The sequence below is a fragment of the Dendronephthya gigantea genome, unplaced genomic scaffold, assembly GCF_004324835.1.
Source record: "Dendronephthya gigantea isolate DGI-Jeju-01 unplaced genomic scaffold, DenGig_1.0 000144F, whole genome shotgun sequence".
Taxonomy (NCBI): domain Eukaryota; kingdom Metazoa; phylum Cnidaria; class Anthozoa; order Malacalcyonacea; family Nephtheidae; genus Dendronephthya; species Dendronephthya gigantea.
The window spans coordinates 430,867-448,154 of NW_021163154.1; the positions used below are offsets into that span (position 1 = coordinate 430,867).

The window sequence follows — 17,288 nt, forward strand, 5'->3', positions numbered from 1 at the left end:
TATTGTATCCCGTTCAGTCTATACTAAGATCCTTGATTATTCTGGCATGATTCAAATCCAGTAGAATTACATTTAAACAAGCTGCATTCGTCGATATCTAAACGAGAGGTAATACTATTTTGATGCGAATTTTGAAACTGAAAATTTATGATTAGCTAATATTTGACATTTCATTAGTTACCTGAACAAAACTCTCCACTGTCTCGTGCTTCAAAACCTGGTTCACACTAATATGAGTATGAACCATTGACATTAGTACAGTAACTGTAAGGACCACATGGTTCCAATGGACATTGTCCTGTAAATAAATTCGAATTTTTATTTACATTTTCAAAGAACTATGAAGTGAAGGCTGTATTTCAAAAAAAGTCGATGGTAATTATTATATAAATAACGAATATTGGGTTTTCGAATAACAAACAGGCGTGGCACCACAATATTGAACCTAAATGGAGGGGGAGGGGGCTATGAGTTGAGTTGACTGACATAGGACACCATGGTTAAGCAACGAAAAAAAGAATAAATTAGACCTTTAAGAATGGCTAAAAAGCACCTTTCGAACTTGAATTTAACCCAATATTACAGGATTGATGGACACATCATATTATTCTCTATCTTAATTGACTCATGGTGAAGAAAATACTCCTATTTTTTAAGAAAAAGCGAGGGATGAGTCATAGTGAAACACTACTGATAATTTCGATCGGAAAAGAAACGTCACAACTTTTTTGGAAAAAATAGAACTAAAATTACAAAAATAGCCCTTTGCTAACTCGAACTCGCTCATTTTGAACTCCTCGCTAACTCGAACTAAATCCAATTCCTCTTGAATTTGACAGTGTTTTTTATAGCAATTTACTCCGCTTAACTTGAACTCGCTTATAACTCGAACTCCTGCTTCAGTCGTCATGTTGAGTAAACTACTGAGTTTTCATTGTGCAAAACGGAAAATGCCAGCTTCTCCATGCAACATTTTAAACACAATTAATGTTCTTGGGTTAGCCATTCTATTTTTCCCACAGACGTGAAGTTTCGGCTATAGTAGGTGAGCTTATGTAAGCTTGAAAGGCTTTTTTACTACATTGTATTTTCCCGCGATTTCCTCGTGATTAATTCAACTAATTTATTATAAAGAAGGCAAAAATTCATACAAATCAAACGTGGAACTCTTTGGTTCACTTCGTAGATAGGAACGTTACATTTAATGAATAAGCTTACCTGCTGGTTGGCGAGAACTCCCGATAACATAAAAATTACGAATGTAGCTGTATTTTAAAGGAAGATACCGCGATATATATATTTCTGGTTAGGATATCCATTTTAAATATGGCAGATGAATGTAGTTTCTGGAAGAAAATATAATCTTCGAAGATGTCGAACCAGCTGTAATGATTTATTATTCCGTAATGTAATATTTTGTAATAATGAAATATTTGCAGTGAAAGCGTGTCTCCTCGGCCTCCATCATAATCCATTGAAAACACGTTGCTGTCACGAGTTACCAAATATACTCGGTTGGTTGTGGTGGTCTAAGGTCAGGCTTCTGTACGACGTAAACGGCGTGTTTAAAATTTTCGTATCTTGTGCTTTTAGGTTTCTTCGTTTCACGTTTTCATAGTTTTCAACCCAAAACAAGAATCTACACGCATGTATGAAACAGAAATTGAAAATGTGTTTGTAGTGGAAGCTATTAACTACGTTGAATGAATAGGGAATATTACACAGTTACACGGAAAGATGAAATTTTATTTCGAGTGGTAAAGAAAATATAGCTATTGAGTGAAACCATCGAGCTAGTGAATCTTCGTTCCCGGGTTTTTCGCGTACTGCTAGTGCAAAAAGCCCTGCTAAAATTAGTGCTGCTGTCTGATTGGTCACGAGACGCTTAATTTATCTTTATATATTTACGAAATAAAGCTTAAAACTCCCAGCAGATTTCGTACTTACCCTTTGATTGGATCCACTGCTATGTAAAGCCGGTTTTCCACTAGGCGGAATTTTGCGCGCGGAGCGACATTTTCCGCCAAAACATTTTTCGGGCATGCGCAAAAGTAATATATTCCTGCGCTGCTGTTGCGCTTTTGTGCATTTTTTTGCACTAATTGTGCAGCCACAAAGTGGAAAGCAGTTCAACTTTTTCAGTTTCCGCGCGACCGATGAATAGAAACAACCAATCAAAACGCTAGAAATCTAACCTCAACAATCAAGATGGCCTCCCAGTTGAATCTTTCAGGAGTTCCAGGTAACAGTTTTTCTTGTGATTTTAACGAACAAATAGCTGACAGTCAATTTGAAATTGATGAAAATTTGGCAGAAGAGACCCTTGTCTCGGAAAATGTTGTAAATGCAGACCTTGATGAGGACAACGTTGTTGAGTTTGATACGGGTATATTCATCGAGGAAATAAGACAATTGCCTATGCTTGGAACAGACTTTCAGTCATGTTCGGTAAAGAAGGTGAGTGTCCTAATTAATGTATATATACTTATAAAGCTTTGAGTAAAGTTATTGATAGCCATTTTAACATATGGACAGGGACATGCAGCCCTATCAAATTTCTGAAGCCGAAGATGACAAAAAATTGTAAGATTTCTTAAGGTTAAAAAAATTGTGTAAAAATTTCAGGGGTTAAGAGAGTTCAATATTAAGGGGAGTCAATATTTCATGACTTTGTGAACTGTACATTTCAAAGGGCAACATAAAATTTCACATGGATGACTTAAATTTCAAACAATTTTCTGAGGGGTACCGGTAGTGACTTAAAAATATTTCCTAAGCGGTAAATATATCAAGAGCTAGTGAACTGGGGGATGTAAATATTAACTGGAATGGCCCTTATTGGATTTGTCTTTGCCATAATGGCTGAAGATGAATGCAATAATAGTTTTATTGAGTGATTAAACTATAGTTCTAGTGATTTTAAACATTTCATGACATAACATTGTTAATGGGGGAGAAGTGTGCTTTATGGTAGTTTATAGAAACCCTTTCATGCCAAAACAGCCTTTAACATGTTATTCTCTCCAATGCCATATTACAATTAAGATATATGTTTCTATAGTTGAATTCCTAAAGACCCAGTTCAAGTATTTGAGGGATAATTTGAAAAGATGCCTGGACAGACAAGCCAGGGCAACAAAGTCAGGTGCTGCTGCATCCAAAGTTGCTATGTGCAAGTATTATAATGAACTTGCATTTCTTTGTGACAAGACAGCCAACAAGCCCACACAAAGCAAATTTAACATAATCACAGTCCCTGATGAAAAAGTGGATGTCCAATCATCAAGTAGTAAACATACACAAGAGATTGTAACCCAAGTTGGAACAAAAAGAAATTTTCAGGAAGTGGTTGATAATAGCCCTATCAACATGAAGTCCAAAAAATCTGCTAAGGAGAGGGCTGAGATTGGTTATGCTATTGATACCATGCTAGTGAAAACACTGAAAGACATGGAGAAACCCAAAATTCCTGCAGTAAGTGAAACAACAGATGCAGACACTCTATTTTGTAAGAGTCTTATTCCCACTTTGAAGGGGCTTCCTGCCAAAAAAAATAGACAAGCCAAACTTAAGATTCAGCAAGTATTGTATGACCTAGAATTTGAGGAATTAGATTAGTTATTGGTTGAAATGCATTTGAGCTGTATTTGTAAACATCTGTTATAATTAGTTTACAAAGTTTTTGTTCCAAAGTTGAATCACGTTTTGTTGCAAAGTTGAATCAGTTTTTGTTGCAAAGTTGAACCCTTTTGATAATTATATCATTTGGCCTGGGAGCCTCACTCTCATTAATCATGAGCCAATCACCTTGCATAATTTACTAATGAGAGCGAGGCTCCAAGACCAAAAAGTATGTATATGTGATGTAATAATCGATTAAAGTGCCTTGAACATGTTATAATATTAACTGCTAAAATTAATATTGTATAACATGTAATTTTATTACAAATATATTTATTTTGTACATGATTAGTGAATTATATAGATATTAATTATGTTATTAACAGATATTTTAAATAATATTTATTATAATTTATATATATCAGTGTAATATAATTTTATTTGTTTGTAATAAATATTGTTCATTTATAATTCAATAATGCCAAAAACGTATTATATAATACATACTTCTCATACATTTTCATCAAAGGGGATTGTAACCCGGCGTACCATGTCCCATTGCCAACTAACTTCTCCTTCTGGAGAATTAAAATACTTCTTGAAGTTGTCACGAGTTGTTTTTGCACTTTTTGAGTAGTTGTTTGAACCAACCCTTGAAATTGGATATAGAGAGGTATTTGGGGATGTGTCATTTCTCCACTGACCAGCCTTAACACCATTTACACTTTCTTGATCAACATAGTTAAATGGACAATAACTATGGCTGTCGTCCGGTAATCTGTTCTGCATTAAGAAATTGCGTAGTCCAACTACAGCCTTTGTAATTTGTATAACAGTGTCAACTCTGCAATGATTGGCTTTCTCAGAACTCGAAATCGTGAAGCTGCAATACCAAATGTATTTTCTATTATCCTTCAACCTCGAGAGAGTCGATAGTTGAAAATTCTTTGGTCTTCTGGTACATTCTGACCAGGATAAGGCTTCATTAGGTAGGTTTTCAATCCAAAGGCATCATCTGCCAAAAATACATAGGGAAATATCTCATCTGAATTTCCAATCTTCTCTGGGTTGGGAATATTTAAGAGGTTATTGTCAATATAGCATAACCAAGATGGCTGTTTGTATAAACACTCCCATCACTTTGCCGTCCTGCATCACCAATATCCACAAGCAGAAACTTGTAGTCTGCATTACATACTGCCATCAAGACTATGCCATGAGTTTTCTTGTAATTGAAAAAGTCTGACCCTCCACGAGCTGGGGCTTGTATGACAATATGTTTTCCATCAATAGCTCCAAGAGCATGAGGAAAATTCCACTTTTCCTCAAAAGTATTAGCAATTTTCTTCCAGTCTTCTCCACAATTTGGGACACTAAGAAAACCTTTCTCAGTTAGTGTGTCCCATATGACTTGGCAAGTTTCTTTTATAATACGACCAACAACAGAAGGGCTTATTCGATAGCTTGCAGCTATGCTAACTTGAGCATCTCCAGAAACTAGGTACCTCAGAGTAACACAAAGTCTTTCACTAGCCCCTATTGGCTCACGCATTCTTGTTGATTTTCGTGTGATTAAAGGGCCAACCCAAGACAGTAGCTTTTCATATGTGGTAGGGGTCATCCTGAAGCACTGGAAGAAATACAAGGTGTCGAATAACCTGAGGTCTTGCACGAGCAAATGGTATTCACCTTTTGAGGTTCTTTCTTGAAATATCTTCCGAACCCAAAAGTCTTTCTTGTACTTCAGCTCCCTTCTTTTAATTCTTCTTCTAAGCAGCAGAAGTATCAAAAGCTTTCTCATCAGAAATCATTTGTTTACTGCCGCCATTTTGACAACCTCGTACCCAGGGTCTTTACTCGTGGGAAGAAAATATTTTCTCCCCACGAGTAAAGACCTTAGCTACGAGGTTGCCATTTTGAATGGTTTTCCCGCTGCAGAACAATGCCCAAGTGGAAATTACCGTTGATTTGCGAGCGGAAAATGTCGCGCGGAAAATGTCGCTCCGCGCGCAAAATTCCGCCTAGTGGAAAACCGGCTTAAGTGGGGCTTCGAATCGAGTGTATCTGATAAACACCCTGCTATCTTCACCGTCTGAATTAGCAACATATATAGCAAACGTATTCCAATTACTCCAAAATATACGATTTTGAATCCAATCAATTGTTAGTTATATATTTTACGCCAGTACCGTTATGAATTACTTTTCGAACATCTCCGCTAAAATTTGCTTGATATAAATGATACTAATCGCTGAAGTATATCTTTTTATCCCCACTATCGATATCTAATGAGACGATGTAGTGATTACTAAGATTTCTGACTTCTGTATTAAGAGTCGCCGTATCCATTGCTAAGATTTCATTGGTCTTCACATAAACAATTAAGAATGGCTCAGCGCAGGATCCTGTAAAAGCTAAGGAAAATTAATTCACTTTGAGATAATGGAAAAAACTTTTTATCGAATGTTTACAGTGCATTCAGGATGTGTTTACGAAATGCTTAAATAAATTTGAAGCATTCCCTTGTTGTTATCCTTTATATCTTAGAAGAGAACCTGTGTATGCCTTTTCTCACATTTGAAGAGCACAGCAATCCAATCTTAAGATCTCTAATGTTATAAAATTGTGTTGACGATTCGTCAACCTGCAAAGTTTCACGTTTCGTGTTGAATGGCGCTTTTGCATGAACTGGGTAGGACAGCGTTTAAATCAGATTGTAGATATTTCGTCAATTAAGTCATTATTTTGCCATCGACAAAATATAATAATAATTAGTATAAATTTCGAGGTCACTATATTGATTCGGACAATGTATTCTAATTGGTCAAAATTTACTGTTTCTGAAGTGATTTAGTCACTGGCCAGTGACTATTGCTTTAATGCTTTTTTTCAAATAAGAAATTTGACGTACAATTTTTGAATTTTTTGAAAGTGTGCATGTTGATTTTTCAACTAGTTTTGTAAACACAGCCATCAACTACAGCCATTCGTAAGATACGATTTTTCAGAGATCTAAACGTCAAATTAATGAAGGGAGTATTGGTGTAAGTTACAAGTGAATAGAGTTCCCTAGCAGGTATAAACTACCGTGCAATCGGTGCGAAGGCTCTACGAGAAATACGAGTGACTTTTAAAAAACTACAAATTTTGATTTTTTAATTCAATAGCATGGGAGATAGAGCGGCTTATCGTCGAAAAAAAATGTAAATATCCCTGCTTGATACCATGAGAAAGCTGATATTTGCATATTTTAAGACTATTAATTTTTCTGCAACGAATATAGACATGATAATTATAGGTTTTATGTCATTTTGTTCACTCCGCAATAAAGACCTTTTTCCTCGCAATTCCAAAGCAAAGAAAATATTTGCTTTTTATTACATTCCATAGAGTGACGTACTTTGCTTTAATCCTCAACTGCAAAAGACGACAGGCATCGTTTTTTAATTAAACAGTTTTTTCGCGGCGATGTACAGAAACTTCAAGTTTAAAGTCGTTCCTTCAAGACTGGTAGCCTAGGAATATCCAAACATTTACAAGCTAAATACTGAACATAATTAGATACATACTAGAAACACATGCATGCAGCAACCCCTCGCCATTTCAAACGAAGCAAAATATTTCCTTAACTAGCCAGACCTCATAAGTATATATTTTGAAATGACATGTGTAAAGCCTATGGCTATACTGAGCTGATGAGTGGTGTTTCAAATTTTCCGGAAACAAACACAGTCGAAAAGGTGAAGTGAATTACCCGTTCGCCTGCTGCATTACGTTGAATAAAGTTATAGATTTTCACACAAAACGTCAAGACAGCACAAATAATATAAATAACCAAGCAGTAAACGTCGAATGTTGTTTTTCATTGTTGAATTAATGCCGTGATTGCAGTCGACTCTATAAAAGCTTTATTTGATATTTCTTACATTAAAACTCTGAAATTAAAACGATGATTTTAAGCCTTAAATAGTCGGTTATGTTGCAAAACCGAGCAAAATGACATGCTGTACCAAAGTTATGAAATGTATTTGTACAGCCAACACGAAATAAACCTCGAAATTAAAAATTACCATTGCAAGGATTATAAGCTACGAGCTGTTCCTTTTCACCGCTAACGCTTCCAGTTCTGATAATATTTTATAACTCTTCCCGTTGTTTTCATCTTTTATTTGATTTAATTCCATGCCATTTAATGTTGTGTTTTGGAAACATGTTTTTAAAAAATAGTTTGCAAAATGACAGTTAGATTGTTGACGTTTTTCACTGAAACACAAACGTTTCATCTTAACCAATCAGCAAGTTGCTAATTACTAGTTTTCACTCGTTAAAATTTTGCGTGTGCACACAAATACCATGACCATTGAACGTCCATGGTCCATGACATAGAATTTGGGCAACTTTGGATTCCGCTATGTTCTGTCAAAATACCCGGGTGTAATTGATCTCCTAGCTGATTTAGTACCCCCGCAGGGAAACGCTCGGGGATAATTTACCTAAGATTGTGACTGGGAATGATTAACCTGAAGATATAATTGCTATAAATTATCTCACCCAACCTGAAAAAAGGTCCATTCTCCATTTTGGACCATATCACTGTCTTGCGTTTTGTTACTGGTTTGGCAATTCACTGCATGTTTGTTGGCTCTGTAGTTGTATCCTAAGCATGTGGGTTCTTTAAGACAATTCCAGGAACACTCAACCTCCGAATTGATAGTATGATTGGATATAATATCTTTATATGCCAATGAGTAGCCTAAAATAAAAAAAAAGTATTTGTTTACCTATGGCTTGTTTTCGAGGGCCTTTTTATAGGCCGTATGTCTTAAAAACGTTTTCAAATCTGGCATTCCCCGATGGTCACATTGTGGCCATGAGCAGTACCTGGCTTCCTTATGTGCAGTGAATTATCGCTCCTTATTTACCGAAGACATTTCCTCCTTTTTAACTGTCTCGGGACTACTAACATTTCTTCACAGGGGTTTCTATCACTGTGAAGATCACACGGAGTTATTGCGTACCACTACTTCAGAAGAATACTACCACTCCTTCAAAGGGGATTACTACCACTTTTTCATACGGGATTACTACCACTTCTTTACAAGGGATTACTATCACTTCTTAACAGGAGATTACCACCATTTTTGCACAGGGGATTACCACCGTTCCTTCAAAGGGGATTACTAAAATCTCTTCACGGGGTTGTACTATCACTTCTTCACACGAAGTTACTCACATCTTCAGAAGATTACTACCCCGTCTTCCCAAGGGATTGCTACCAATTCTTCACGTGGGGGGGTTACTCTCGCTTCTCCACAGGGGATTACTACCAATTTTTTACAGGGTATTACCACCGTTTCTTCACATGGGATTAGTATCACTTCTTCAAACGGGGTTACTACCACTTATTCACAGGATATAACAACCACTTTTTCAAAGGGAATTATTATCACTTCTTCACAGTGGATTACTACCTCTTCTTCACAGGGGATTTTTACCACTTCTTCACACATTTAGTTCTTAGTTCAACACAGCTATCAGTTTATAGTTCTAGGATATTATAATCCCTAAGGCTCATTGAGTTAACTGGGATTGCAATGTCTAACATTGATAATGTATACTTTTGGAAATATCTATTACTGGAATATTCGAACAGCCCAATTTTTTCAAAGTTTGTTGAGGGTCCTTTTATACTCTTCTTTTATTTTTTAACGTCTTTCTAGCTGGAAAAATCATTGCAAAATTTATGGTGGTGAATACCAAGGGATAATTAATGCATGGGTATCGGAAACCAAAACGTAATTTACAATATTTTAATTGGGGGTATTTTACTGAGAACTAAAACACTCGTAGAACTCATACGTCACTACATCCGGGACCAGGTGTGCGTATTTTCCGTATGTCACGTTTAGGGGTGACATAACGAGTTTCGAAAATTTTCTCGCCATTTTCTTTGTTGTTGTTGTGAAAATACAAATGGCCTTTGGTTCGTTTATAAAACGAAATTAACGTTAGAAATACAAACAAAAACACATAATACATCCTTAGATAAGGAAAAATTAATCTACTTTAGTGTTTAGGTTATAATTTAGAAAATATTTGCTTTTATAATGGTCTTCCGCGGCTAATTTTCTTGTCGCCTTTGTGTGTATTTTTTTCACTCATAATTTAGTCCATATAATAAACAGAACATTACACGGTTTGCTCGAAGATATAGATTTTATGTTCTCGTGGCAGGAACAATATCTCACTCGTTCGCTGCGCTCACTCGTGAGATATTGTTCAGTTTTGCCACTCGAACATAAAATCCATATCTTCTCGCAACCGTGTAATATCCTCTATATACAATTTTCGTGCATTGGCCTAAATCTACTCACGCGATTGGTCAAAATGAATCACAATAACCCATAATAATTAATAACCATTTATTCGAAAATAACCCATGAAAATCAGGCATTATTAGAAAATGACAGCCTGCAACTAAGCTCGACCTTCAGAATTGTTCCTGCTGATAAAAAGAGAAGGGGAGGGGCGGGGCAGTTATATCGTCCTCTCTGTTCGGGCGTTCCTGATAGCAATAATAAGTAGCTATAGTGTAGTTCTATACCTCTTCTGTTAGTAAAGTTCTTGACCATTTCTTTAAGCCCTAAATATTATGTGATAAACGTGTATAATGTCGTTACGTAACTACTATGAAAATGAGATTTCTATACAGCATGCTATGCTAACATGCAGATACATTACCTACACATGCATAGATGGATGACGCATGGCTGCAAAACTAAGTTCTTCCGATTTTAACACTCTTCTATTAACATAAAAAAGGATTTAGACCTTCACGTGCGTATGGAAAGCAGCCCTAATTAAAACAAGCTAAGCGTGGCCATGTTCAACATTTTTGAATGATCCAATTCTTGATTGCTTTCGATAAATAAATACTTGCCCTCATATTTACAGGAGCGAACATAAACCATAATATCGCATGATTTCTCCCGCCCTCCATACAGTTGAAATATATTCTTGATTTTATTAAAACCAACAGGAAAACTGTGCGGTGATCTTACGTCTGGCTCCACTTTTAGACGACGATGTTGAAACTTGTGTCGACATGAAATATTTAGCTTCATCCATGATACTGGGTCCGACATATTACGGTATGTAAAACGATCAATTTTTTTCTCTAGAACTTCGCATGTGCATTTGTCTTCTAATAAAAAAAATCAAATCAATCATGATTAAATAATAGTTTATTAAATGCTTTTGTTGTTTACTTATTTTGTTACGTTTAAAACACAAAGAGCCAAAATATTTTTCCAGTAAAGCTTAGCAAGCTTCTGCATAGCTGGGAAATATTTCGAAGAGGTGATCAATTAATTAATCAATCAATCAATCAATTAATCAATCAATTATTCAATCTATCAATCAATCAGCAAAATGACAACAACTGTGACATTAGCAATAACAACAAAAAACATACCCACAATGGGACACAACTTTATGTAGTCATTAAATCTTTCATCCAGATAGTGAAATGTCTCGTTACAACACTGTGATATTTTGATATTATCGTCATTTAAACATTCTCTTTCCCATTGCTTTCTGTCTTCAACAAATTCAGACCACCCTCTTTCACAAAACTCAGTCTCATCTTCTTCTCCAATAACGAGGTTTGTGCAAAATAAATCATTATAACCGTCTGTAAAACTTCTTTACAGTTGCCAAATATGATTGGTTTACGTTGGCTTCGTCCAATTCCCATTCTATGAAAATTATTTATGCCATAAATTATTACAACATTGATAAATGCCCTTCACGGCACAGAGCATACAGAGGTTTGACTGCCGTTAATTTTGCGTACCCCTTGGCTTAGCCAGTGCGCTCAAGAGAGACCTTCTCCCCCCGGGAAATCATGCATATGGCGGCGGCTTGAATATAAACAGCCGAGACAGAACTATCTGGAGAAATCGTATTTTTGACAAAAACGCTCAATTTTTTTCTCAAAACCAGATTTTGTTAGTTCTTATCCTTTAGAAGAGTATAGAAGTGGGAGCGATTGTTTAAATAAAGTGAAAATGTGGAATATATGGATATTTATAATGTTCGGGGGGGATAGGGTCTCTCTTTAGCGCACTGGCTAACAACATGGCCGCTAGGAACGCATAATTAATGCCAAGTCAAACCTCTGTATGCTCTGTGTTCACGGTGAAGGCTATTTCAGATATGTCAGAGCACCTCGGTACCAGGCCTCCAACCTGTTCGCGGCTATAATATCCAAAAGGCTGTCTTTATTCAATTATTTAAAATTGTAAATATGCAAAAAGCAACAAACTATACAATCCTAACTTGGAAAAGTTAGACTGGTAAGATTCATACATCCAATGTCCATGAGCATGCATATATAGGGCAAGCTCCCCCACTTCCCCAGCACCTTTGAAGTTACTTGTTGTGTTAGTGTTACTCAGAAAGTGATTAATATGGAATTACTATGTTAAATTTAATTAGACAGGTCTATATATAACCCTTTGTTAAGATAATATTGATATTTTGTCAGGATGAAAATATTAATTGACAATAGGTAAAATTGAAAATAGGTAAAAAGTATGGCCGCGTACGGGTTGGAGGCCTGGTACCGAGGTGCTCTGACATATCTGAAATAGCTTTCACCGAAAAAATCAGATGGTTCTCGGGGCGTACGTGCTACACGTGATGCTACTACAGTATTGTTCACACTCACTCTTATAGCCCTATAAAAATTCGTGTACTCATTTTCATCAATGCGATAAGCTACTCCCGCAGGAAAATACTTTTTCAAGTAAGCCTATTTCGCTTATTCGTGTAATTTGCGTAGAGGACCAGGAATCTTAACTATTTAATAATTTATACAAAACAATACTCCACAGAAGTTCAGAATCGAAATGCTAACGTAGTTTGAAATCATTGAGTGTGAGCGACAGCTAAAGGAGCACACATACTCTTGATATTAATCTGTTCATGTGGTCATGTCCACGCCAACAAGACCCAGAATTCAACATTACAACAAGCTTTCGAGTTTTGATCAGTGTAAGAAATATCAACATTAGCTGCCAACAAAATCCGACAACACGATACTGCAGTGTTTCATTGCAATTGTGCGACTCGTTTCCAGGTTCCTAGCGCAAACTAGTCATTATGTATAGCGTGTATGAAGATACGTATTAGTTGATAACTAAAATATAATAGTCCGAAATCATATGTTTCTCTTTCCAGTTCGAAATTTCATTCTACAGGCCTGCCATTATGTATTGAATTCACTATAATCACTACAAAAATAGAAGTATTAAAGAATTAAAGTATTAACCCTTGGCAAGCATCGTATAAAAATGTGATATATAATATATAAAATGAAATATAGACATCAAAGAGGTCAAATCATAAACGTCTTTACCTCTGTCTAAAACCTCGATGTTTCCTTTTTTTTCAACCGAAATCGGGCCTTAAGTACAACTTTGGTAAACAATACAAAAAGGCCTCGCCTACACGCGCTCCCGAATCATGGCTAAAAAAGGGCCAAAATATTCAAGCAATACATAATTTTAAAGCTCGTTTGTCGTCGCTTTGTTTATGTTTGTGAATATGTCCTTGTCCTTTCACGAGGATAAATACTATACGGTTCATATTCATTTAGAAGCGTTGCAAACCTAATTCGAATTCAGACAGCACAAGGTACTATACGAAAAGCATATAGAAGTTCAAAGATTGAGGAAGAAGTTAGAAGATGTAAATAAACCATGTTTATTTACGGAGATAACTTTGACTATGTGCACACGGTAACGTTTTCGAGCGTTTTCATTTTCGTTTTTACGCCAAAACGGTTTCAAACACCGTCAATTTACAATAGAAGTTGAAGCTAATTTAACATATTAAGCATATTTTCCCTTGGATCGTGTGGACAGGGCGTCAAATCGATAAACTGGATAAAAACGATTTTGAAAACGCTCGAAAACGACGCTCGTGTGCACATAGTCTTTCACTTATATATAGGACTGTCTTACCCGTTGGGATTCGTGCTTATATTACTGAAAAACTCTTGTGAATATGGAATATTGTTTATATGTCAATATTGTTTGGAATAAGAGAATTTCCAAAATGCCTATGAAGCTCTCTCCTATATTCGCTTCTTCTTTATTAGCTTCTTCTTTATTAGTTTACAATAAAAGGTTGATTGTTACGATTCCTGTTACATACGACATTAGCAACATTTAAGCAGTTCTTTTTGACCGCCAGTGTATTAAAAACCCTTGTACATATGGAAACCTTATTGGTACTAATTCCGCTGGGAGATTATTAGGAATTACACCCGGAATTTGGGAGAACGTTGCGGAATTCAAAGTTGTCCAAATTTTATGTCATGGACGCTGGACGGTCGACCATTTTATGCGATATTAGCGCGTTGTATTACAAACGGCAGTTCGGGAGCACAATTATTTTATTTTATGTCGCAAGGCGAAGAGGCTCGAATTGCGAGTCACGACGATAACTTATCTTATCATAAGCCTGCTAGAAAAAAGCAATATTATGCTGAAAGGAATGCTCCAAGAATTTATTTGTTGAATGAGGCCCGAAATGGCGAGGCTATTTGTTGTCGCTACAGACGCTACCTTCTCGCTTGTCCTACAATTACATGCAAATATATAACGTTTAAATAACGGCCGGTTTATTTACAAGCTTCGCTTTATATTTTCTTCAAAATATAACAATATTTTCTTCAAAATATAATATAAAATAAGCATATTCATCACAGATCACAGCCGGTCGAGCGAGAAGAAAATAAGAAAATTATAACGACGCATACGTCATGTAAAGATTATATAACCAACGTAAACAAACATTGTTATGCGCAGAATATATGCTCAGAACGGACTTTACATCATCTTCAAAAGTTTTAAAAACTCCAAAAGCAAACAAAGGTTAACCGTTTCTTATACGTACATTCTTGTTGATTATTTAACGATAATTTTATTTGAATGCTCCGATATTTTGAATGCTTTTGCGTCCATGGACTTAAAATTTTGCTTGTCGGAATTAACGTTAGAAATTATGCAGTTTGTTCTGTGTTTAATATGAGTTTGTTTTATTCGCCATAGATTTCTGTCCATTCTTCGTTAGCTAGAGGCTCTTCACGATATGCTAAGCCGAGCACAATTTTCAGTTGTCATCTTTGAATATTGGGCGCACTTATTAAAAGAAAATGCTCGCTTCAAACAACGCTTCAAATTAGGGCTGTTATTCTTCAGAATTTTCTTTTTTAACAATGCAAAACATAAAATTAAAATAATTTTGATAAAATTTGGGTCTGCGGTCGAAAATATTTGAAATACTGTGAACAAAACAGCATAGAACCCCAGGAAATAAGACAATGAGTTTACACTGATGAACTTGCGTGACGTCGCGAAAATTGCTATTACCAGTGTTCTGTTATTGACTGCCATGGGTTAAAAAATATATAGATCAACATTCAAAATGTCTTTAAATTTTTTTCGTTTTTCGGACCCATGAATCCGCATTTTCGATGGTCTTTTCATTTCGCATTTTATGTCTGAGGCACTTGAATTGAAGGCTAATATTCATATAATTATTCACGTTCAGCGTCATTAGTTTCTTTTGAAATTTGTTTTTTACTGTTTGCTAACATGATGTACAGCTGCCATCAAAGACCGTTTACACTATGCCGGATTCACATAGTCACGACATCATTTTAACTTGTTTTACAGTATCCCCGTACCCAGATTCTTTTCATTTGCCATATCATGCTAAAGCAATCATGCTATCATAATTTTGGGATTAAAACTCGTACAGACATGGCTAATTTTCAGTGATATCGGGACCATGCGAATCCGATGCAGTGTAAAAAGGGCTAAAAAGCTATGTTACAGAGGTAGGTTAGGGCGCAAAGATAAGCAAAGCCAAACAGAAAGTGCCTTCTTAATCCGTTATACAAAACATTTCAAAGGTGTATAATGTGGTTAAACTGCCTGATGAGACTGATTGTTTTAAAGTTGAAGAAACACTCCCTTCAGAAAAAATTGTACCATGAATACGAAAGACAATGTTATTAATATCATATTGAACGAAATTTCATCGTACATCACACTTTGGCCTAGGTTCAACGTCGCACTTTAGTCGTGTCGAATGCAATTCAAACAATACATGATAATGAGTTTAACATCTCATTAACTATTGTTCGAATTGCATTCGACGCGATGAAAATGCGACGTTTAACCTACCGTAAATGATCGATTAAGCGCCGCGGCGCTTATTGCAAATATCGATTTAAAGACACGGCGCTTATTTGACAGCGGCGCTTATTCGACAGCGGCGCTTATTTCAAAGTGCACAAATAGATTGTTTTCTGAAGGCCGATGGATCGAGTAAACTTTTGGTAGAGGTTACAGGAAAAAGAAAGCGCAAGGTTGGGCTGGTGATTCCCGCTAAGTTCACAGCAATACGGCGAATCGACGACATGCCCAAGTGTTAGACACGGAGGTAATTAGGAAGAAGGAAAATTTTAAACTATCAGAACTGTCATATGAGCCCGATTGTAAGAGATATTCGACAATGAAACTTTAAAGTTTCAATACTGGCAGTCGTTCTCAATAGTTTAAATGTTAGGATTAACGCGTCTAAATAAAGAATCGTTTATTTCTACATTTTTAAGCGTTTATTTATATCTTCCTAAATAGTCGCCGCGGCGCTTATTCAACAGCGGCGCTTATTAATTTTTTTTTATTGAGGTGCGGCGCTTATTCGACAGCGGCGCTTATTCGAGTAGCGGCGCTTAATCGATCATTTACGGTAGGCCTATAATTTAAAGTAACACATTTTTTAGTTTGGCAGATCGTACAAAATTCCCAAGACAGGCAAACCGAACCACTACCTTTTTACCTATAAACTATAGCGGTCTGCTTAATGCCCGGCGTCTGTGCTTAATGCAACAGTTCTATTTAGTTTTTCATAATTACACTCGATATAAAACTGAAAATAGATGTAAAATTATAAAGTACAAGCTAGAAAAGCCGCAGCTCTTTTGCCATAAACATCTGGTGATGCACAGTCTAAGACAGAATACTATTTTTGATAAGATCGAAAATAGCCTATAATTTTGTTGTTGTTGGGCTAATGCTTATTATATAATGTCTACTCTAATCATGTAATATCATGATAATACCTGTGTACAAGCCAGAGCTAAAAACTTGAAGCTTCACAATTCACCAAAGATGATAAATGTTTTTTTCGCGGTTGAAGGTGTAGGACAGCTGAAATCTCCAGCTGATTTCAAAGATTTGTTGTGACGTCACTAATTACGGTTGTAGCGGCAGAATAAATTAAAAGGTTTAATTTAAAACTCAAAATACCTTAACAACAACGATATTTGTCATGCATTTTTAAAGAATATTTTAAAATAAAAATCAACCAATGCAATTACGATTTTGAGCTGTAGAAATTTATTCCGCCTAACCCTGAACCGCCTCTAGTGATTTCTGTTAGAAACCCCAAGCGGAAGTACAAGTGAAGACACGAGACAAGGAAGTCGTTATTTTTGTATGCGTCTATGTAAAGCTATACAACCATTTGCAAGCTTCCAATAATCGGGCACCCGAAACAAGGTTTCAAAATGTTTGAATTAATGATTT

At 36.0% G+C, this 17,288-nt stretch overlaps 1 protein-coding gene across 1 annotated transcript; it reads right to left on the reverse strand.

Annotated features, from left to right (window-relative positions):
• Positions 1-4,699: 4,699 nt before the first annotated feature.
• On the reverse strand, positions 4,700-5,242 carry LOC114536770. The gene has a single exon (XM_028558123.1). It carries the CDS (start codon positions 5,240-5,242, stop codon positions 4,700-4,702), a length of 543 nt encoding a protein of 180 aa, XP_028413924.1.
• Positions 5,243-17,288: the final 12,046 nt, after the last annotated feature.

Coding starts and splice junctions, on each gene's coding strand:
- LOC114536770 (XM_028558123.1), bottom strand. CDS start 5,242: ATGACCCCTACCACATATGAAAAGCTACTGTCTTGGGTTGGCCCTTTA.